Raw genomic sequence first — 24,782 nt, 5'->3', positions numbered from 1 at the left:
TTCAGCCATGAAGCTATCAAATTTTAAATACCATTGTCGGGGTGCTTGCTTTAGGCCATACAAACTTTTCTTCAACCTACACACCAAGTTCTCCTTACCTTTGACTTCATATCCCTGTGGTTGCAACATGTAAATTTCCTCCTCCAAATCTCCATGAAGAAAAGTTGTTTTCACATCTAATTGTTCAAGATGTAAATCATCTGCAGCCACAAGACTAAGTACAGTTCTAATTGAAGTCATTTTTACAACTGGAGAAAATATTTCATCATAATCTATACCCTTTCTCTATGCAAAACCTTTTACCACAAGTCTGGCCTTATATCTTTTCTGACCTCCTTCCTCCTCCTTAGCCGATAAACCCATTTGTTAGGCAAGACTCTTTTTTTTGCAAGTAAAGGGACTAAGTCCCAAGTCTTATTTTTCATTAAGGACTCCATCTCCTCTTTCATGCCTAGCTCCCACTGTTGTTTGACATCCACCTGCATTGCTTCATATTCTTCTAGTTCACTAGAATTAGTTAATAATATAGAATACAAAGAAGGTGAAAATCTTTCAGGGGGTCTACTTGACCTCGTAGAATGTCTAACACTTGCAGGAGTTTGTGGGACATTCTATTGTTGCTGAGCATCAGGTACCTGTGGCATTTCATTTTCAGGAATCTCATCCAACACCACATATTCTTGCTTGTCCTGTTCATGCTTCTTTTCCTGTATCTGTTCTTTATACATAACCTTCTCATTGAATATAACATCTCTACTTCTAGTTATTTTCTTATTTTCAAAATCCCATAACCAATAGCCATATTCATCTATCCCATATCCAATGAAGGTACATTTCTGAGATTTAGCATCAAGCTTGGTTCTATTTTCTTTATCAACATGGACAAAAGCTTCACAACCAAAGGTTTTCAGAAAAGAATAATTTACCTTTTTACCAGTCCATGCCTCCTCTGGAATACCACCATCCAAAGGGGTTGAAGGTCCTCTATTTATCAAATACACAACAGTATGTACAACATCTGCCCAAAAAATGTAAGGGTGATCCAGCATGCAATCTCATGCTCCTCGTGCGTTCCATGATAGTCCTATTCATTCTCTCTGACACACCATTTTCCTGTGGAGTTTCTAGAACTGTCTTCTGCTTTTGAATCTCATTTAAGGAGTAGTAATCTTCAAATTCTTTGTTGCAATACTCACCTCCATTATCCTATCTGAGACACTTCAACTTTTTTCCTATCTCATTCTCAACCAAAGCTTTCCATTTCTTAAAAGTTTCAAAAACATCTGATTTTTGTTTTAGGAAATATACCCATGTTTTTCTGGTTGAGTCATCAATAAAAATAACATAATAACAAGAGCCACCAAGAGATGATACCTGAGCCGGTCCCCATACATCTGAATGTACAAGCTCTAACTTCTCACTCTTCTTCTCTTTCCCAACCTTGAGAAATCTGACTCTTTTTTATTTACCATAAACACAGTTTTCACAGAACTCTAAATCAATCTTCTTTAGTCCTGGCAATAGATTTTTGGAGTGAAGGATTTTCATCCCTTTCTCACTCATGTGCCCAAGCCTATGGTGCCACATTATCGAATCTGTTCTTGCAACATCTATTGTTGTTGTCCCTGCAGTAACTTTATCTGTAGCAGCTAAGGTAGAGTAAGTGTTACCAGTACACAGATATAATGTGCCTACCTTCGCACCTTTAGCTACTACTAATGATCCTTTAGTGACCTTCCAGATACTGTCTGAGAAGGTAACTATGCAACCTTCACTACCTAGTTGCCCTGCAGAATTTAAATTTCTTCTTAAGTTAGGAACATGTCTTACCTCTTGCAGAAACCAGTCATTTCTATTCTATAACTTGATCTTTATCTTTCCTTTTCCAACAATTTGACAGGGCTCATCATCACCCAAATATACCTGTCCAAAATCACCTTGAACATAATCTAGAAAATATTTTCTATGGGATGTAGCATGAAATGAAGCCCTGGAATCTATTACCCAAGAATCATTAGCATTATTCAAACATAAGATTAAAGCATCTTGTAAAGTATTACTTGCAATATTAGCTTCCTTACTGTCATTTTCATTTTTGTCTCCTTCTTTGTTTTTTCGAGACCAACAACCTTTCTTTAGATGACCAGAATTTCCGCAGTACCAGCAATCTTTCTTTCCCTGAGATTGAGAGCGTCATTTCTTTGACTTCCCTCGTGACTTCTCATTCCAAGGGCCTTTTCCTCTTTCCTTTGATCTTCCTCTATTCTCCACATTCAAAACACTACTTGATGATGTTGGAGTCTCACCTGTGCTTTTCCTTCGCATTTCCTCACTTAGGATAACACCAACAATATCATCAAATACCAAAGTATTTTTTCCAGAGACAAAGTTACTTACAGCCATAACCAAGCTATTCCAGCTTTCTGACAAAGAACATAAAATCAAGAGAGCCCTAACCTCTTCTGCAAAAGTAATTTTTACCGAAGACAATTGACTGGTAATTGTATTAAACTCATTTAAGTGCTCTGCTATAGATCCTCCCTCACTCATTTTCAAATTAAACAAACGCTTCATAAGAAATACCTTATTCGAAGCCGAGGGTTTCTCATACAGCTTAGCCAATGTCGCCATCAAATCTACAGCTGTTTTTACTTCTGTTATATTGAAAGCTACAGATGGTGCAAGGCATAATCGAATGGATCCCAGTGCCTTTCTATCTAAAATGTCCCACTTTTCATCTGACATTGTGGTTGTTTTCTATGCCTTTCCTTCCAATGGCCGCCACAAATCCTTTTGATATAGGTAATCCTCCATCTGCATTTTCCATAACTGATAGTTCTAGCCGTTAAACTTTTCGACCTTGAATTTGGAATCCTCCATTGCTCCCACTTAAATATGAAAGTCCTGCCAATTTATAGAAAACCTCGCTCTGATACCAATTGTTAGGGTTTCAAGCAAATCCAAAGCAAATATGAACTAACAATTATATGCAGATTTAAAAACAAAAGATAAAGAAATAAAATAGGACACAGATAACATAGAGATTTAGCATGGTTCACCCAGAATGGGTTACGTCCATCATACACAGTTGTCCAATCTTTCTTATTATCCAGCAAAAATAGTACATCAACCTTACCATGCCTTAAGCATCCCAGCCGCTTATAACATGTGTTTTTAGGGAAACAAACAAAGTTTGCCTTTTTAGGGTTTACAATGTCGGTTTTCATAAAAAAAAAATGACAAAAAAAAAATTTCTTGGGGGCTACCGCCCCCGAACCCCCGTAGTGGGCTTCGCCCACTTTGGGGGCTGCCGCCCCCAAACCCCCACTCGAGGCCCGGCCTGACCCTGAACCCTGACAAGGATACATGCTGAGTGTACAGTACTTTGCTGATCAGTCGCCACATTTCAATAGAAAAACCTTGGTGAGAAATGTTGTTGGAGATCTACTGCTCCAATCCAACCTCACAGTGAAATAATAGTTTTACAAAGTTTAGGGCACCACCCCAAGGAGCACCTACCCAAAGGAGCACCAACCCCTATTCTATTATGAGCACTAACTCAAGGAGCACCAACCCCTGCATCGAGAACCCACTCAGTGAAATACAATGAGATATAAAATCAATACAATGATAAACACTTGGTTATAAATGAGTTTTGTAACACCTAGAAACTATTCACTCTGTCGGTTAAACTCTTATCTGTCACACTACTTCTTCTTTTCTACCGGTCTTCTGTTCTTACTCTCTAAAACCTCTACAACTCAGTTTCATCCTTGTCGGATCTTCTCTGAAAATCACTTTGCTCTCTTTCACTCTTTGTTGCTATCTTACCAGTTCAGACATTGTCGGTTTAACAGACTGTTATACCCTATAACAGTTTACCGTTAACCTTCCTTACCAGTTCTTCTCCAACACTTAGTCACTTCAATATTTTCTATCTCACTCAGACTGATCAACTCTTGCCTCATAGATATTCATTGTATCATAAATCTCTCATCAAGCATCCTCTCTCAGCAACCTTAAGTTTTTGATTTGCATATTTATATATATGCTTTCTCGCCAAAATAAAAACTCAAACTTCACATGCTTAGGGTTTTCTTCACCGACCTCAATCCATATTGAATCGAATCCCATCTTTCTTGAATCAACAAACTGCAATAGTACATTAAAAAGCTAGGTCCTTTTTTATTCTTCCTATGAATGTTTACTATATTTAGCAAACTCGACTCTGTTCATCAGTCTTGATTTTGTCGATCACAATAAATGATCTATCAGTTTCCTTCTCCAGATCAGCAAGACGATTAGATACCCTGCTTCAGTCATAATATCAAAGAATAAAATATTTGCCCTTTGATATTCTTTGAATCACAATCCTCTGCAATTGATCTGTGATTTTCGTAGTCAACATTTAATACGGACTTAGTTGGCAACTACCTCACAGACGCACCATTCACCTACCACTAAACATTCGCCACCTAGAGTCCACGTGACATCTTTGTCAGCATCCAACACACTTGATTGTGTCGGTTCAGCTTTGGTCACCAACTGAACATGCTATCGGTATACACTAACCGGTTAACCTTAATATCGTGCACTTCACTATTCTGTCGGTTAGGTCATGTTATATCGGACTGCACTTACTGAGTTTTCTTGCTTACCGGTTGACAGACTTACCGGTTGACATACTTACCGATTGACATCAATGACAATACAATGCCAACAATCTCCCCCTTTGGCATTGATGTCAACACCCATATTATCGAGCTAACCTCCACAACCCGTGCTCACAATATGCACTATCTCCAACTACGGTTCTTTCTCCAACTATGAACTTTCTCTCCCTTTGACAACAATGACAAAGGGCCAGGATAGCTTTCTGAGGTCTCCCCCTTTGTAGGTAATTCATGAACTACTATATTTTATCTCTCGGTAGGCCAGACTACTTTTCCCTTTCACCCTGTGTTCCAATTTGTGATTTTTATTATGTATAAATTGAATAGATAGTGAAAACAATCACAAACACAGACTGATGAGCACATTCTTCCCCGGTGAAGTTACTCTCCTGGTCAAGCTAATTGTGACTTTGGTAGATAGACAAATTGAATAGACAACTTTCCAAAGTCCCAAACTTGATTTGCTTTTTGATACTAAAAATTATGCCAGTCCTGATTGAGGTTGTTCAACTTGTTTTCATATTCCAAGTACAGAATTAGCATGTCCCATAAATTGCTCAAAATCAGCTTTCTTGACCCAACTCATTCAGTATTTCTTTTGAATGCTTCAATCATGGTGACCATATTGTCATATATTTTTATCGAATTTTTCTACATAAATTTGAATATTATCTGTTGTCATTCTTCTCTATAATTTTATATCTTCATGAGTGTGACCATTAACTCTAAGGCTGGCTAAATAGTCATTAGCAACCAGAAGGCAATGGATATGTTAATGTTAGACATGTTGGGAGGACAAGATGCAAAAAAGAAGCTAGTCAACTACACAAGTTACTCCCTATGGTTGCATAATAGACAGTGAAAACAATCACAAACACGGACTGATGAGCACATTCTTCCCCGATGAAGTTACTCTCCCGGTCAAGCTAATTGTGACTTTGGTAGATAGACAAATTGAATAGACAACTTTCCAAAGTCCCAAACTTGATTTCCTTTTTGATACTAAAAATTATGCCAGTCCTATGAATTGAAGAGACAACTGACACAACTATGAAAATCACAAACAAGCTTGGGAGGCATATTATCCCCCTGAGTACAACATATGGTCCAAGACTAAAAAATGTATGGCTATGGACTCCCCCTGAAAGAGAGATCTCCATACACATTTAAGTGCATAAAGCTAGTGAGAAAAATCCTAACTTGTGTCTTAGATATTCAAATGTGTTTATCCATAGAGGTTTTGTGAAGATATCAATAACTTGTTCACTTGTAGGAACATATTCTACCTTCACTTCTTGCTCTACAACCTTCTCTTTGAGAAAGTGGTGTTTGATAGAAATATGCTTTGTCCTTGAGTGCATAACCGAATTCTTTGAAATGTTGATTGCACTTGAGTAATCACACCGGATTGAAATAGGGTCAGATATATCTATCTGAATGTCCTTTAAGGTCTGCTTCATCCATAACACTTGAGAACAATATGTAGCAGCAACAATATATTTTTCCTCGACAATAGATAAGGAGACTGAATCTTGCTTCTTGTTGTGCCATGAAACTAACTGGTCACCTAAAAAGAATGTACCACCGCTTGTGCTTTTCCGGTCATCAATACAACCTACCCAATCAACATCAGTGTAGGCCTATAAAGTGAAATCTCCTTGCTTAGGATACCATAAGCCATAATTAAGTGTTCTTTGTAGGTACCTAAAGATTCTTCTAACTACATTCTCATGTGACTGTTTAGGTGCAACTTGAAATCTTGCCACCATACATACTGCCTGCACTATATCCGGTCTTGAGGCAGTAAGATATAATAGACTACCAATCATGGATCTATACAGGGTCTGATCCACTTCCAGTGACTCATCAACCTTGCTCAACTTACATCTGATCACCATGGGGGCACTTACCGGTTTTTTGTCTTCCATTTGAAACTTCTTCAACATATCTCTGGCATACTTGGTTTGAGAGATAAATATTCCATTATCTTTTTGTAAAATTTGCAAACCAAGAAAATATGACAGCTCTCCAAGCATTGACATTTCAAACTCTAATTGCATCTGATCAACAAACTCTTTACACAAGATATCCTTGTTGCCTCCAAATGTTATATCATCCACATATACAACAACAATAATCAAGTGATTTCCATCTTCTTTTATGTATAGATTACTATCTGCACTTCCCTTTTTGAAACCTTTCTCCTTAAGATACTTATCCAACCTTGAATACCATGCTCTTGGAGCCTACTTTAAACCATACAATGCTTTCTTCAACCAACATACAAAAGTTTCATCATCATGCAACAGAAAACCTTCCAGTTGTTCTATGTAGACTTCTTCTTCCAAATTACCATTCAAGAAAGCAGACTTGATGTCCATTTGATATACCTTGTATCCTTTGAAAGCAAAGAATGCTAAGAACATTCTAATAGCCTCAAGTCTTGCAACCAGTGTAAATGTTTCTTCAAAATCAACTCCTTCTACTTGAGAAAACCCTTTGCACACTAACCTTTCTTTATTCCTGACAATCTTACCTTCTTCATTCATCTTGTTCTGGTAGACCCATTTAGTACCTATGACACCCTTATCTACTGGTCTAGGAACTAATTCCTATGTCTTGTTCCTTTCAATCTGTTGCAACTCTTCTTCCATTGCATCTATCCTTTTCTCACTTTTGCTGGCCTCATTGAATGTTTTGGGTTCCATTTCAGTCATGAGGTATAAATTCACTTGTTCATTATTCTGGGTGAGTCTTCTTCTTGTCTATACACCGTCACTTTTATTTCCTATAATCTGCTCTTCCAGGTGATTTTTCTGAACATATCTATTAGGGGTCTTGTTGGATGCTTCTTCTGGTTCATTTTCTGTCTGAACTTCATCTTCATCACATGAATCATCATACCGGTTTACATGTGCTTGTTTTCCTTTATGCAAATTTTCATCAACTCTTACATGCACACTTTCAATGACTCTTCTCAGTCTTTTATTGTAGCATTTGTAGGCTTTGTTGTGAGTAGAGTAACCCAAGAAGATGCCTTCATCACTCCTAGAATCAAAACCGACCTAAACTATCTTCATATCTCTTGATGGAGCATTTACTTCCAAAACTTTGAAACATTTAACTGATGGCTTCCGGTCATACCACAGTTCATAAGGTGTCATTCTACTATTTGTTCTCAGCTAAACCCGGTTCAATGTATATACAACAGTATGTACTGCTTCCTTCCAGTACATATCTGGTATGTTTGCCTCATTCAACATAGTTCTTGCCATCTCCTTGAAAGTTCGGTTTTTCCTTTCTACAACACCATTTTGTTGTGGTGTTCTTGGGACTGAATACTGTCTTCTGATTCCATGCCTCTCACAGTAGTCTACAAACTCATTTGATGTGAACTCACCACCCCGGTCTGATCTCAGACACTTCAACTGGCATCCACTTTCCTTCTCAACCATCTTCCAGAATATTTTGAACCTCTCATATGCTTGTGATTTGTCATGTAGGAAAGTGACCCATGTCATTGTTGAGAAATCATCAATGAACAACATGAAGTATCTCTCACTGGCTAAAGCTCTTGTTCTAGTTGGACCACACAGATCTATATGCACAAGTTCTAAGGGCCTTGAGGTATTATGTTCTTTGATCTTGAAGGTTACCTTAGTCTGCTTGCCTCTTATACATTCATCACAAAAAGTACTTGTCAATTTGATAATTGGCGGTATATGTCTTACATAAGATTTCTTGCTCACCTTAACCAGATTATCAAAGTTTATATGGCCTAATCTTCTGTGCCACAACCAACTTTCATCTACTTGTCCCATCATGCATTGGGACTCAAAGCATTCCTTCAGATTGTACACATTTTCATCTGTCCTTTTACTTTCTGCAACAATTTGTCCGGTACTATCCTTCCTTATCTGACAACTGATAGAGTCAAAAGTGAACTTATATCCTTTTCAACCCAAACCGGGTTGGCTTCCTTCTTCTTGTCAGTTGCAATTTTCTGCTCTGGTTTTGCTTCCAGTTTTTGATCTGGTACTGACTTCTTTTGCTTAGAAGTCATGAGTTTGCAATGTGGCCAACATTTTGACAATGATAGCATTTCACATTGACATTGAAAGATGAATTTGAAAAACTATTGTAGGACACCGACTGACTTCTCCTACATTCATAACTCTTATGACCAAAACAATTACATTGATAACAAGTGACATTCATCTCTCGGAGTGCAGCAAACAAATTTTTACTTTCAAAACTAGTAGAGGGATTACGCAAAAAACTACAATCAACAATTCTATGACCAAACTTATTACACCGGTAGTAACCATGGAATTTGGGTACATACCAATCTTGATGCATTTGATTGAGAAACCTTTGTCTTGTCAGATGTTTTCCTCTCATGCTATTGACTTTAGTGAACCCCTCTTCATCAATCTTGAACTTGCCTTTATGGTTTGCATTCTGGTACAGAGAGTAAGCCTTCCGGTTCTGAGTATTCTGGTTCATAGGCAGATTTCTTGTAGCCTCAGCATAGGTCTTCTTCTCAGTAGCTTTGTTGATAGTAAAGGTTTGTTTTTCTTTACTCTCACTTGAAGAAGTAAACTGTATCTCCTTTCCAGATGTGTCTTTTGTATTTGAACTCTGTCCTTCTTAAAAACCTAAACCTCTGGTATCTTTTGAGTGCTTCTGATTACTCAACATTTTGTCCAAGGCTTCAGTGTTGCCCTCATACTTGCTCCCCATCTTCAACTCATCCTTGCTCTTTTCAAGTTCCTTTTTGAGCCTTAAAATTTCTTCTTCCAAATTCTGATACTCCTCTTTCTTTATCAAATCGGAGGATGTAACTTCACATATCCTCTTTGCCTCTTCCAACTGGAGTTTCAAATCAGAAATTGTTTTCTTGGACTCATCTAGGGATTGCCTCAAATGGTCTTGTTCTTCAGTAGCAACACATTTAACCTTCTTGACATCTCTTCTTGTTTTACTCAACTCCTCAAGAGCACTTATGAGTTCACTTTCCAAGTTCACTTCAGCTTCAATGTCTTCATCTTCATTATCTTCATCAACTAGTTCATCTAGTGCCATCAAGAGATTGGTTTGTCTTTCATCCTCACAACAGTCATTTTTTGAGGCACTTTCTTCATTTGTAGCATCATCTTCAAAAGTATACATATTGTTCTGCTTCCGCTAGCTTCTTATATCTTGTCGATAGGCATTCTTCTTTTTATCCTTACCCAAAGGTCTGCTGGTGCTTTGTTGCTCCTCTCCAGCATTCTCACTATAGGGACATTTTGAAGCAAAGTGTCCTATTTTACCACAATTAAAACATTTGAGAGGTAATTTTCCTTTGTACTTACCAAATCCTCTTTTAAGCTTCCTTACAAAGTTTGCTACCACTATGTTTCACTATCCTGTCGGTTAGGCCATGTTATATCGGACTGCACTTACTGGGTTTGCTTGCTTACCGATTGACAGACTTACCGGTTGACATCAATGAAAATACAATGCCAACACATACGTCTTGTGCATATTTCCAAAGGCAGTGAAGCAGGAAAATTGGTGTTGATTGTTTCTATGGGCATACTCTCTTGCTCGCATTTGAAAATAGATGGGTTGTGAACAAACTTGACAAAAAAACATGGGGACATGAGGATCAATGGTCCTAGGTGCTATGTTCACAAGGATTTCACCATTCAATAGGGTCAATCACATGAGAAATGGATGACTTCTAGAGCATTTACAAGCCAAAAGGTTTGATCTACATGGATTGAGGAGTTGAACATGTTTTTACCATTGCAAAATAAACCCTGCATGTAGGACCGATAAGCATAGGCTAGAAAAAAATTTGTGAACAATATCTGAGATAGTTTGTGCTTGTATACTTATTATAATTCCTTTGGGACATGTGGATTGATGCATGAAATAGGATACCAATAGAACTTGTGCAGTTGTATGGACATTTTTCTTGGTGTCTGTCTATTTGGTGTGAAGGGAGGCATTTGTTCAAATGACCCTAGTGACTGCGCTGAACCAGAATGCGATGGATCTTTGAATTTGGGTATTTTAGATAATGTGGAACACATTTAAAATGTGTACAGAAGAAGGGTTTGATGATGTGAGCTAGGAACTTGCTCGTAATAGATTCATGCAAAGGTTCTTTCATCCTCTGTGTAATATGAGAACAAACTGATCAGAATGGATGAACAATACAAATGTGCATGAAAACGAGTAAAATTTAGTGAGGCCCTATGACTGTAGATATTTATCATCAATCAAAGGGTACCCCACGACTTATATGTTTTACAAGATACTTTCGGTGAAAGTTTTGTGGTTGAAGGTGTCGTGAGGAATTCTTGATTTAGCACATTGTCAAAATCTAGGCACATGTAAGGGGTATCAAGTTAAATAGGATTACAAAAGGATTGTTTGGTCAATTAAAATCGAGGGGAAGACAATCTTGGGCTGGAGATGAAAGCAAGTTGAAATGTGTGGTTTCCAAGCAAAAGAGGCATTGAACGTGCAAAGTAAAAACCTAAGAGTTATGCCACTCAAGGAGGGAAGGTTTGGAAACATTTGAAGTGATTTGGGGTGATGAGAAAAGGGTAGCAGAGGTTGAGTAGAGGTTCCATATGCCACACTAAGGGTGAATGTTGCTTGATAAAAGTGTGAGGAAGACCAAATGTGAGGTTAATAGATCTCTAATGCTAGGAGCATAGAGGCATGTAAAAAAATTTAGATTTGGAATTGCATTTGTTTCCAAAGGGGAATAATGACATAAAGAAGTAAAACTGAATTTTCACTGGCCAACTATTTTTGCTCAAAATGAGGTATTTTTGTAGAAAGATGTGAATGCAAGTGAAAGGTAAAGTAAGGAGTAAAATCTTCAATAGTATAGGTAAATTGTATCTCGCTAAATGTGGGCATGTTTTATTAAAGAAATTAAGTAGGAGAAACAAAATATATTTTCATGAAAATGATCGTGAAGGGGATCAATGTGCAGTGAATTTTTACTTTCGATGAAGTGGAATTTGTTTCATGAGAGATGCTAAATGAAAATCAAGAAGCATATAATTGTCAGAGATTAAAGTATGGAAAGGTTTTTTCACCAAAATGGTGAAAATGGTTTTCATTCAAAACAATAATTTTTACTTAGATAAAGTATTAACACTTATGTAAAAGATATGATAAATATATTTTCACCACAAGGTGGGAAGCTGATTTTATTAGAATGCTGCAAATAAAGTGTTTTTCATCACATTTGAAGTGTGCTTTCATGAAAGGGGCTGGAATGCATAAAATGACAAGGCAACCATCACCACAAAAGGGGGATTTCTAAATCTATTCAAAGGGAAAATGTAGGCTACAAGAAGAAGGAAAAAGAATGATACAAAAAAGGAATTTTCAAACAAAGACAAATTGCATGAAACAAAAAATGACAAATTTCTTTGTCACAGTAAATGTGTGAGGCTAAATGAGACAAAATTTTCAGTTGCAAGCATGGAAGAGAAGAGGTGTGAAAGTGCTAGAGTTTTCTCAGATTGACAAGTGTCACAAGCAAGCTCCGAGATACAGATGAAAGAGTGTAGAGAGAAGATTCAAATTTAGAATTGAAAATCAACAATAGGGAAGAGGCCGTGTGTCATGCTTAGGTTTATTTTAGGGTTTCTTCCTTGTCTATTAATTCTTCTCTTCTTCTCATTTTGAGGGTTTCTGATGTAATTTTTTGGAAGCAAAGCTTCCATATACAACCCTAGAGTTAGAGTAGTTAGGATTGTACTTTCGGCTTGTAGTCATTTTACTATTTTAAAGATTTCTTAACCAAATTGCAAATAGTTTTAAGTGTTTTCTATAGTTGTCTCCTGAATGTATGAGCACCATTTTATGAAAGAAATGATCAAGGATCCTTTATTTCGTCCCTGCAAGTTGTGTATGGTGTTTGTTTTGGTTTTTTGCTTCTCTTCAAGGAAGAGATTAAATTTATTTTAACAGGTCAAATAAATAGTGTTGTGTATGTGAAGGATAAATAAGAATGACTGCAACAAAATTAGAATAGAGGATATTAATGTAATGCATTAATATCATGAACTAACTGGTTAGGGTTTAATCTATTTGGGTAAGATATTTGCATGTTGTAGGTTGAATTTCTGCCCCAAGGAAGGCACTAGTCATGGGGTTACTATCCAATTTTTGGAATCAAAATATTCCCAATATCATTTCCTTTTAGTTTGTAGGAGTAGTTTTAGTGTAGAAATCATTCCCAATAGCTGAGTCAGTGTTGAAAAGCTAGGATTGTAGCCAAATTTGAAGTTTAAAAACTTTCCTTGGTATATTTTCATTGGGATATGTGCTATAGCTTGCAATGTTTGAGCACAACATGAAATAGGTCATTTAGACATGGTTAAGGGAGACCCACCTTGGTTTTGCAAAACCAAAAGTGTAGGAGATTTCAATCTTGTGACTGAATCTCGTTCGTTGGCCAAATCCAACCCTGGACCTCAGAATAAGTAAGTGGCTATCCTTTAGGGTTTGGGGAATTTGTTGATTTGAGAACCAACACTTACTTGCATTCGAGTCTTCAAGACTCGATTGCAAGTGTAAAGTGTCAACATTTTTTCCCAACTTGTGTTCTTCAGTTTTCACATTCCAAGTTCGCTATGATCCCCAATCATTTCCCATTACCTTCCAAGACCCAATTGCAAGGGGTCTCAATGCAGCTGAAGAAAATAAGAAAAAGCCAGTGCTATCCTATGTTGATGATATTAAATGAAAAGATTATGATTTCATATACACAAAGAGAAATTCTCTTGAAGAATCAATATTACCCCAAGCAAGAAGATGAGGTTGGAGTTCACTGGCAAAAGACATAAGAACTATCAATGATGCAAGTTGATGTTCCTAGACAAATACCTTCACCAATCTTGAATACTTCAAGTTCTAGCATCTTGTAGCAGCATGAAGACCTCTTAGATAGAGGATGATGACACTTGGATTAGTTTCAATTATGTTTTTGTAATTTCCCTTTGACAAATTTCATGTAATGCAAATTTTTTTTTTGCAAGTAATCACATTACTTGTATTCTTGTAACTTGTAATTGCATGTAAACAAATTACAACTGAAAGACAATAGGACTGTAATTTGGAATAAGTCATAGTTAGTTGAACTTCTCCCACTTTTTTCTCTTAGCCCCTCTCCTATATATTGGAGGGTGCTCTATGTAATTTGGATCTTTTTGGCAAACAATAAAACTCTATAGAAATTTACATCGATAAAAACTTTATTTTTTATACTTGTTAATTTGACTCTCAAACAATATAAGGAGAACACTCGAGTTTTCAAACTTTGTGTTGATACTTTGTGTTCTTATGTCACAGTGATATATTTTTCTACATATACTTGAGATTCTAGTAAGTTGTTGGAAATAGCTTTACTCTGATTTCTTGTAGATGTTGTGTTGCAAATATTGAGGGTTAAATTAATATAAATAAGTGTCAAGATAGGAAGAGGCTACAAGACTTTGTGCTTGTACTTGTTCTTATTTAACAACGGTCAAGAGGTGCATTATAATAACAGACTTTGAGCTGTTGTATGATGTATGTTGTATGTTGTCACTATAATAATCATTTCAAAAGGTTGATAGGATAATACAAGAGTGAAGACTTTGAGCTTTTGTTTCTACATTCTCGTCCCAGGAAAGCAACAAAAGACTTTGCACTTTTATGGAAACTTCACTTTCTTTTGTATAAGCATCTTTGTAATTTTTGAAATTTCTTAAAAGTTTATGTATTTGTTACTATAAGTCAAAGTTTTTTTTCTTAAAAAAGAGAAAAGAAAATCATCTTTTTGAAAAGGAGAAAAGGATGTTGTCTCACCCAAGTTAAATTAGTGTTTATAGATTATAATTGATTTGTAATAGTTAGAAGAATTAAAAAGGGGGAGCCTTCCCTTATATTTAGGAGAGTTTTTAACTCACACGCTGTGGATGAAATCATAATTTTGCATGCCTTCCTAGGTGTACAAAATTTTCAACCAACAATTATACTGCAAAAAATAATCAAAAAATGAAAATTAATTCTATTAAAAAGGCCTTGCAACACACAAATAGGTAGTTTGAATTTCAAGTCTTCAACCCTTGTTCACCACAATTGATAAAAACAATCATTAATAACATGAAAGCCTTATTCTAGGAGTAGAAAAACACAAAAATAGAGCCAAAAAGCAACAAGAAATAGAATTGAAGAAGCTAAAGCTCAAGATTTTACCTTCTAGCTTTAACAGTCGAATACATCATTGATTGTCATGCGTGCAATACGGTATCATGTGTATGTGGTAAATGATCAAGTGTATGTTGTAATCTACTTCGTTTATCTGGTGTTCTACTTTGCGAATGCAACATTCTACTCTACGAATGCAACGTTCTGGTTTGTGAATGTGGCATTGTACTTTGCATATGCAGTATTCTAGAATGTGTATCTTGTTTGAAACCTACAAATTGCGGCATAGATTTTGTGAACGTGGCAAAGAAATTTGTAACCTGTGGAACCTAAGAACTAAAAGGAATAATGAAAAGGTAAACATGCAATGAATTTTAGAAAAAGAAATGAAAAAGAAGACATGCACTAGAAATTAGAAAAAACAATGAAAAAGCAAACATTCACTAGAAATTAGAAGAAGAAATAAAAAGACAAACATGTAATGAAGGCTAGAAGAAGTAATGAAAAAACTGACAGGGATTGGAAATTAGAAAAAGTAATGAAAAAAAAACATGCACTAGAAATTAAAAAAGAAATGAAAAAGTAGACATGCACTAGAAATTAGAAAAAGAAATAAAAAATAAGACATGCAATGAAAGTTAGTAAAGGCAATAAAAAAGCGGGCATGCACTAGAAATTAGAAAAGCAATGAAAAAGTAGACATGCACTAGAAATTAGAAACAACAATGAAAAAAAAAAAATGCAATGAAGGTTAGAAAAAGAAATGAAAAAATAGATATGCACTAGAAATTAGAAAAAGCAATGAAAAGGCAACCATTCAATGAGAAAAAACAACATTTTATTTGATTAATTTGACTTGCCAATTCTTTAATCACCTAGTTAGACAAATGTGTAATTCAAATCATTAACCATCTAATTGTTGGATGTGTGACTAATTCATTTCATGGTGCCTTAAATTAATTTTTCTAATTGTTCAATCAATTAACCATGTGATACACCCAATAATCTAAATGTGAGATTGATTCATTAATCTCCTAATTAGCTCTTGGAGTGTGGTGTTTTTCTCCCAAAAGGGTTTTTTCCATGTACATCTTGTGTTGTGGTATTATTACTTTGATGCATGTTATTTTATTGGTAGCATGTGCATCTATTATGGTATTATTATTGTAACTATTAAGGATGTTAAGAAAAATTTGCACCATCTCCTCTCATTAGATCGGTTGAGAAAGTCTTTATGCATATCTTGCTTTCATTTTTTGAAGCATGCAATAGTTATCTTTTGAAGAGCAACAAAAAGGGTCACTAAGATTTTGGGTTATGACTCTAAGATTTTCTATAATAGAGAAAAGGATAATACTATAGTTGATGCACTATCCAAAAAGGATAAGGATGAGGCATTATTGCATGTCATTTCAATTTTACAAGAAAATTGGGGTGAAGAAGCCCAAACAAAGTGGAAGAATGATGTTCCTACAAGAATATCATTTAATAACTTTATAAAATGGTCTCAATAGTTTAGATAAGTTTTATTAGAATGGAGACTCATTTGGTATAAAGAGATATTTTACATATGCAAGCATTCCACCCTCAAACAAATTATTGTTGAAGAGCTCCACAATTCTCCAGTTGGGGATTAGTTAAGACTTTTGAAGGCATGCCAATGAATCAAAAAAGATTCCTTTTGGGAAGGACTTAAAGATGACATTAAAAATATTGTGACAAAATGTTTGGTATGTTAAGGCACCTAGTCTCTTGGAACCCTAAGAATTCCTAGCTAATGGTGGGAAGAGGTCTCAATGGATTTCATCATAGGCCTTCCAAGATCTGAAGGTAAGAGTTTCATCATGGTGGTGGTAGATTGCTTCACCAAATATGCCCATTTTATTTTATTATTCCATACTTTTACAACAAGTACAATGGCAAATAACTTTATGAAGAATATACAAAAGTTACATGGTACCCCGAAGGTCATTGTTAGTGATTGTAATCATATCTTTACTAGTAATTTTTGGATAGATTTGTTCTCTTGTTTGGGTACTCAATTGGCTTGTAGCCCCCTTCATACCATCATTAGTTTGACTGACAAATTGAGGTTGTCAATAAGTGCTTGGAAGCGTATTTATGTTGCTTCATGGTAAATAAGCAGTCGCAATGGATGGACTAGCCACCACTAACAGTTGTATAACACTTTCTTCCATAGTTATTAGAAAATGTCCCCATTTATAGAATTATATAAATACCATTTCCCATGTATCACACCATCATTGAAGGTAGCACCTAGAGTCTAGGTTGTGGAAGACCACATGAATCATCAATAGTAAGTACTTTCAAGTCTCGAGGAGAATTTGACAATGACACAAATTAGAATGAAACAATAGGCTGACCCACACCATAATGAAATGAGTTTTTAAATAGGTGATTGGGTTTCCTTGAGATTTCAACCATATAATAAAATATCCTTTGATGTACCAAACAAAAAATAACAATTTGTCATTAAGATATTATAGTCCATACCAGATTCTATATAAGATAGGTAGTGCAATCTATAAGCTTGAGTCATCTCCAACATTAAAGATACATTCATTTTTTTATGTTTCTTGGTCAATAGATCCATACATAGATAGTACTATTGGAGATATATGAAGGAAGAATCAACTTATATCTAGAGTTGATTCTATAGACATGAACAAAGAAGTTGAGGACTAGGAAATTATTGAGTATCTCATTCAATGGAAATAATTGCCAATTGAAGATGTAGGATGGGAATATGAAGATTTCTTGTATAAGCTTCAATGATTGACTAACATTTAGAACAATGCTTTCCTAAAAAGAGGAGTGTGCTACACCCTTAGTCCTATAGTGTGCATAAAGTTATGAGTAGTTGGTTTGTGGCTACCTCAACTCTTAATTAGGTTCAACGATCATTTTTATATTTCTATTTAGATATTTAGGTCATCTCAGGCATTATATTTAGGTATCTATGTTGGCTTAGGCGACATCCAATGCACAAGAAAATTATAATATAGAACTAGTGGTTAGTTTATCATCAAGACAAATTTCAATTTGTGTTCTTGGAGGCTTTGGAGGTTTTTCCCCTTGAAGTGGTGTATTATTTAAGTATTATTATGCATTTGTTGCATATTTTCCTCTTTTGTGAAATTTGTGCTATTACATCATAAGATTTTTTAGTCAAAAAGTATAAAATGTTTGCCTCAATTTGAAAAAAAAAATTATTAAAAAATCAACATGAACCACCATTAGAACCATTGTAAAGATTGTGAATACCAAGTACATATTCTTTTTGTTTTACAAGAAGCTTCTCCATCTAATTCAAAGAGAAATTATATTTCACATTTGTTCAATTTAGCTTAAAATTTGACATAATACATATGCTATTTCTAGTAAACGTATTGAGATTTGAAAACCCATCCATCTTCATCAAGGCATGCACCTAAATATTAGAGTTTTTAATCTTTTGATAATTTATAATTCTATGTGAGTTGTGTGCCCTCTCATTAATGAGCATATTTTGACTTAGTGAAAATTGAAACATAAGGCTAGATTGGTATCCAAAATGTACACTCAACAAAAAGTTATTAATTGCATTAAAAAATTTATTGCTACATGATGGATGGATAATCAAACTAGTAATAGATGTTAAGAGTACTTTTTTGAATGGTTACATTAATGATGAAAATTTATGTCACAAAACCTCAAGGCTTTAAAATATTTGATAAAGAACATTTTGTTTATTCATTGAACAAGGTGTTGCATCATTAAGAGCATAGCATTCTATAATTGACACCTATATGCGAATTGTTTTTTTTGTAAAGAGTGTCAAATCCCAATCTTTATGTCAAGAAATTGGGTGGGGATATTCTTGTTCTACTCATCTTTGTAGATACTCAAAATAAATTTTATTTGTTTGATGTGTTTAGAGTAGCTATGATTTTAAATTTTGAGATGATTGATTAATAATAGATGTTAAGAGTATTTTTTTTAATGGTTACATTGATGATGAAATTTATGTTACACAACCTCAAAGCTTTAAAATATCTTATAAAGAATATTTTGTTTATTTATTGAACAAGGTTTTGCATCATTAAGAGCATAGCATTCAAGAATTGACACCTACCTACAACAAAAAGGTTTGGTAAAGAGTCGGTCAAATCCCAATCTTTATATCAAGAACTTAGGTGGGGATATTATTTTCTACTTATCTTTGTAGATACTCAAAATATTTTTTCTTTGTATGTTGTGTTTAGAGTAGCTGTGATTTTAAATTTTGAGATGAATGATTTGAGACATATACATTATTTTCTTGATTTAGAAGTATGCCAACATGAACATGGCATAGATTTTTATTATGAAATTCAAATGATTTCAAACAATGGTTCTCACTCAATTTGGTGCTCTAGTCATTCTTGCGCACATTGTGACCCATTCTTTGGCCACTCCTGTGCATGAATTGGTTGTCATCTATACTTGCATTGAGGCTTATGTTCATGTCCCTACCCCTATTTTTGTTGAACCTAGTCAGGTGGCTTATGTAGATAATCCTATGGTCGACTCTAATCTTACCCCTCTTTCTACTTTTGTTCTTGGTGCTATGTCAGGTTTGTTTGGTCTAATGTTGGGCTCTGAGTCATCTATTAGTTCTTTCAAGTGCAAGGTTCTCAGTCTCTCTATTTTTTTCCTTGTTGGTTTAGGTGCTGCTTCTATTGCTTCTGGTCTATTCTCTATAGTAGCACCCAAACTCTTTGGGATTGGTGTTGTGGTGGCTTTTAGTTTGGTGGATTTTGGTTTGCTTCTTCTATGGGGGGTAGCTACACTCAGGTGGCCAAATTTGGTTTTTCTCACTCTCAATGTTTTTCTCACCCTCTTCCTTGTGCCAACCTATCCCTAGTGGTGGTTTGTGGTAAGGATGTGTTGAAAAATGATTTCTAATAGCATAGAGCTCTTGTATATCATTTTTCCAGCCATTGGCCATCTCTTCTTGATTGGAAGCCCCTAATGGTAAGATTGAATTCTTCCCCTATGCTAAAGGTTTCATTGCTTCCTTTTCCTCTTCTAAAAATCACAACTTGATTCTAGGCCGACTTTGGTTTGGGGAGAGCACTCTCTTTCGATCAAACCTTAGTTTATTTCTTTTAACCCTTTTTAGACAACCACTCATTGTGCATCTAGTGTGGGTAATATTGTCAAATCTTCCCCATCTATTTTGGAAGGATCCCTATTTTGAGGCCATCAACAATTTTGTGGGTCATTTTTTGAAGGTTGATGATCCTACATCGTATATGGGGCTTTCTACCTTCGATTGCATTTTGGTGGATCTTGACATCTCGTTGCCTATAGTGGTTTTGATGGTAGGGGATAGGTCTTTGATGCAATCATTGGATTATGAGGGTCTCCCCTTTAGATGTCATTGATGTTTTTCTACTGGTCATTTGGCTTCAAGTTGCTCTCTTTCACATAAAAAAGAAAATGATACTTTGTGGAAGGATGCTTATAAAGATCATCTTATAGTTGAAGATCTAGTCTATCCTAATGATGGGGCTTCCTAGACTTCTAATGAGTGTCTTGAATCTAATATAGCCCTGAGGTTCTTGTTGAGCTTCCCCTAGTTATGTTTTCTTCTTTGGTGGATTTGGTTGTCTCCTATCCACTTCCATCTTCTTGTGAGTTTGCTTCTTGTCTTTCAACTTGTTGCAAGCTAATTTTCCTCTTGTTGGTCCCCTGGTCCATCTCCTTATGTTCCCCCCTATGGCGGGGACATGGATGATAGTATAGCTTGGACAATTGTTCATAGGAGGAAAGATCCTTCTACTATTCCCCTTTCTCTTTCTTGTACCAAGACAAAGAAGTTTTTATTCTAGGGTTGGGACCCTCATTTTCTTGTTGGATCTCTGCTCTGGTCAAAATCTTCTTATTCTTTGTATGGTTCTCTTAGTCTCACTTCTAGTGAGACTCTCTTTTCTTTCCTTGATGACGGTTTTCACTACAATGGGTTTGGGCTCCTCTCCTAGTCTATCTAATCAAAACATGAAGATGGAATATTCATTTCATAGAAAAAGTATGTTTTATATATTCTCCAAAAACTTTGTATTGAGAATTGCAACCTTATTGCCTCACCTATTGATGGTGTATTTAATTTGTCCACATATAATTAATATATTCTAGTGCATCTCATTTTATATAGATGGTTGGTAACTTTCTATGTTTGACTACTATTTGACCAACTATCACATATGCAATGAGTTTGGTATTTAGGTTCATGTAAGAACCTAACAAGAGATATTATTATCATTAAGAGGATTCTCAAGTACCTCTTAAGGACATTGAAAAATGATCTATGTTTTCATCATTCTAAGGAGAGTAGATTAATTGGATATATGAATTAAAATTGTGTAAGTTCTATAGGGATGTTGGAAAATGAGTCAAATCCAAACCATAGTTGGACCGACCACCAAATAGTTTGGTAGTTAAGTGATAAAATATCTAACTACAATGGGTGATCCTAGGTTCTCTTAGTTGATCTATGAAAAATGTTAGTAACTTTCCAATTGTAATTTTGATGTTTTAAGTTGATGGTACTATCACTTCTTACATTTATTTATACCTTACAAAGAAACAAAAAAAAAATCATTAATAGAATTGTACATCTTGTATGAAAATGAGATTAATATTCTGCCTCACATATATTGAATTTTATACCAATATTTTTGAAACAATACCTTCAATTTACTATTTTAACCTATAGATTATCAATAAGATTCTTCAATGCTAGTATATTTCCACAATCTATTAGTCCAAATCTGTGTATGCTTATGGATTCGATTGTGTGAGTTTTTTGCCTTAGTGTTTCAAATCACACTCTTTGATTCATCATTAGGATGATAGTAGAGATCACAAGGAGAATAATCATTATTATTAAAAAATGTAATATTAAAATTCATTATTATATGATACAAAATAGAATTGAACCTTAAAATTGAAATGTTTAAATTTATTTATTTTTAATTCATTTTAATACATAGTTTTTTTTCTTAAATGCCTTCCCATTCACATATTAATTTCTAGGTTTATTATTTACTTTATGGCAGGGTTGGACAAGATAAATTTGTTCTTATCATGATCAACATGCTTGCATATACCTATTTTATTGAACAACTTTTGGTAAGAAACAATTACTTATTAAATTTTTTTTAATTTAATAAGTAAATTTTTTTTTTTAATTTTTTTTTAGGGAGTCAATTGTTTATACCAAGCTCTCTTACAATGATATATTAATTAATTAATTTATGATATTTTAAATCAATCAGGTGAAGAATAAAGGTTCGAGTGCTCTTATATTAGCTTTGTCATTTGCATGTGTTATGGGCTTCCTCACATTAGTCATTGCATCGTATGTTGGTAAGATGTGTATAGAATAAATATTGAATTTAAGTGCAAATGCTATATAATATATATGTTATAACTTGTGATGTGTTTTTCTTATGGCAGTGAACAAGAGACATATGTGGACATATTCAGCACTTCAAATTGTGTTTGTAATTGCCTTTATGCTTCTATTCTACATAGGGGTGGGTAGGCAAGCAATTTTTATTTTTATTTTTCATTTTTCATGATTAAAATATTGAACTAATTACAATTATTTATTGAGTTGTTTTGTCAAATTTAATTGCAGTTCCATGTTGATGCCGTTTTAGCGCTTTCCGTTTCATGCTTAGCTGGGATTGTTATTACATTGAGTGGAAAATTGTTACTCTTGGAATACCTTAAATGGAAATCAAGTTTACAAGCTGATATGATTTTATAGTTTGACGTATTGCAACCAAGCTTTTGTCTTAATTGTAATCCAAAGTTATTATTATTATTATTATTATTATTATTTTATGTTTTCTCTAACAAGTACTTAAGTTTCTATTGTACATTGTATGTTAAAAATTTCATATAAATAGTTTATATTACACATTATGGATAATAAATTTCATATATTAGTAAAATTTGTTAAATGGATAAAATTATATCTATGAAATTAGGTTATTTGAAGATTTTTTTACAATTTATTTATTTTTTAATAAAATTGTTTATAATTTAAAAATATTGATTAAAAAATAGTTTAATTAAATTGGAATTTAACATAAGACATTAAATCTAAAAGAACAATTAAAAAATAAAAAATGAACATTAAAAGACTTGCATTTATAAATATTATTGGAACTAACAATAATATAATATAGCAACACAAAAAAATATAATTCCACTAGAATATATAAACTTAATCTACAAAAGAACAAACACTAGGGAAGAGCATCAATAGATATAATAGTTCCAATAATCGTCACCTTATTGTCATGTTGATCCCCCAATAGCCATCATAGTGAGAACACCATTAATAAATCTGTTTTGTACCAATAGCCGATCATTTTTTGTAATTAATTGGCTCATTTGTGCACAACTATTGGAACATTTGTCCCATTTGTGTACCACTATTAGAACATTTGTGCACCACTATTGGGACATTTGTCAACAAGTACTAGCGATTTTGAGTTGACGGTTACTGGACCATCTTTAGTTAGGTATCAGGCGACACTTAGAAATGTGTACTTTTTGACCTTTGTGTGCATAACTGATTCCACATCATGCATCGTTACTACCCAGAAGCCTGATCAATAGCTATATGTAATTAAGTCGCATACGAAGACAACTACAAAAAAATCAAAATCCGATGTACTGTTTAGGATCTGTGGGTGTGCGAAGTTAGCTATGATGGCTACTGGTGCTCTTCCCCTAAATGGATAACTTGACTTTTCTAGATAGCTTAAAAATCCTCCAAAATAATATAATCTATGAATAAAATGTTTTGTTCCATATTGTAGGGATTTTGTGGGAAAATTATCTTTTAAGTATGATAGCATATTGATCCTATAAAGTCTTTAAAAAATAACATGCATACTAATAGCCTCAAGATTTGAACAACAATCTTTCATGTATAAGACAATTACACATAAAAATATGTCTATTGATAATTTATGTGCTTGTGTAATAGGTTGAGGAGGGGAAGAGACAAAAGTCATATCCCCACCCGTCTATTGAGAGAGCTCCTCCTATGAAATTCTAATTTTCAATGTCATTTCTAGAAAGGATTATGATTGTTCAAAGTGCACAACACAATATATGAAGATAATTCAAACTTATCACTTAATCACAATTTTAACAAAATCTAGATTGGATATGTATGAAGTTGGATTTCAATGTGGCCTAAAGTTAGCTTTTATTTACACGATATTGGATTCCTACAATTCTTATATCATTTTTACTATGAGCAATATTGGATTTTCTTTAAGTCCTAGGAGGATTATAATTTGGTTGTGAATTCATTCCAATATTCTCAATATTTATTTATCACCTTTTTTTAGCGTTAACTAAATATAATCACATGCATAGAATAAAATATAATAATCAAAATGAGAAGAATACATCCATCCATGATTTATTAAAAGAATACTAAATTTTATTCTTGAATAATATTAATGTCCATGCATATTATTATTTCATAATATTATCATGTCCAAAAAAACAATGCATTGCAGAGAAATTAATTTCGTGCTTTATTAATTGTGAAACTTTAATGTGCACAAATTGTAGCATTGAACATTATTATTTCATTCATTTGACACAATGATATGCATGTCTCATTTCATATGTGTGTGTGTGTTTATATATGTATATGTATATGTATATGTATATGTATGTATGTATATATATGTATGTATATGTATGCATATGTATATGTATATGTATATGTATATATGTGTGTGTACATACATACATGTATGCATATATATGTATATATACATACACACATGTGTATATGCATATACATATATACAT

At 34.2% G+C, this 24,782-nt stretch overlaps 1 protein-coding gene across 1 annotated transcript in view; it reads left to right on the top strand.

Moving 5' to 3' along the window:
- The window catches only part of LOC131030761 (uncharacterized), a gene marked incomplete at its 5' end in the record, with an annotated part of 62,637 nt that extends 39,933 nt beyond the window's left edge, over positions 1 to 22,704 (top strand). Inside the window, 4 exons of the mRNA XM_057961677.1 lie at positions 21,989 to 22,061; positions 22,208 to 22,298; positions 22,389 to 22,468; positions 22,573 to 22,704. Of these exons, the coding sequence (XP_057817660.1) occupies positions 21,989 to 22,061; positions 22,208 to 22,298; positions 22,389 to 22,468; positions 22,573 to 22,704 (376 nt within the window). The remainder of the gene's footprint in view (positions 1 to 21,988; positions 22,062 to 22,207; positions 22,299 to 22,388; positions 22,469 to 22,572) is intronic.
- Positions 22,705 to 24,782: the final 2,078 nt, after the last annotated feature.

The sequence above is a fragment of the Cryptomeria japonica genome, chromosome 5, assembly GCF_030272615.1.
Source record: "Cryptomeria japonica chromosome 5, Sugi_1.0, whole genome shotgun sequence".
Classification (NCBI taxonomy): Eukaryota; Viridiplantae; Streptophyta; class Pinopsida; order Cupressales; family Cupressaceae; genus Cryptomeria; species Cryptomeria japonica.
This window is presented reverse-complemented; position numbering and strand designations above follow the sequence as displayed.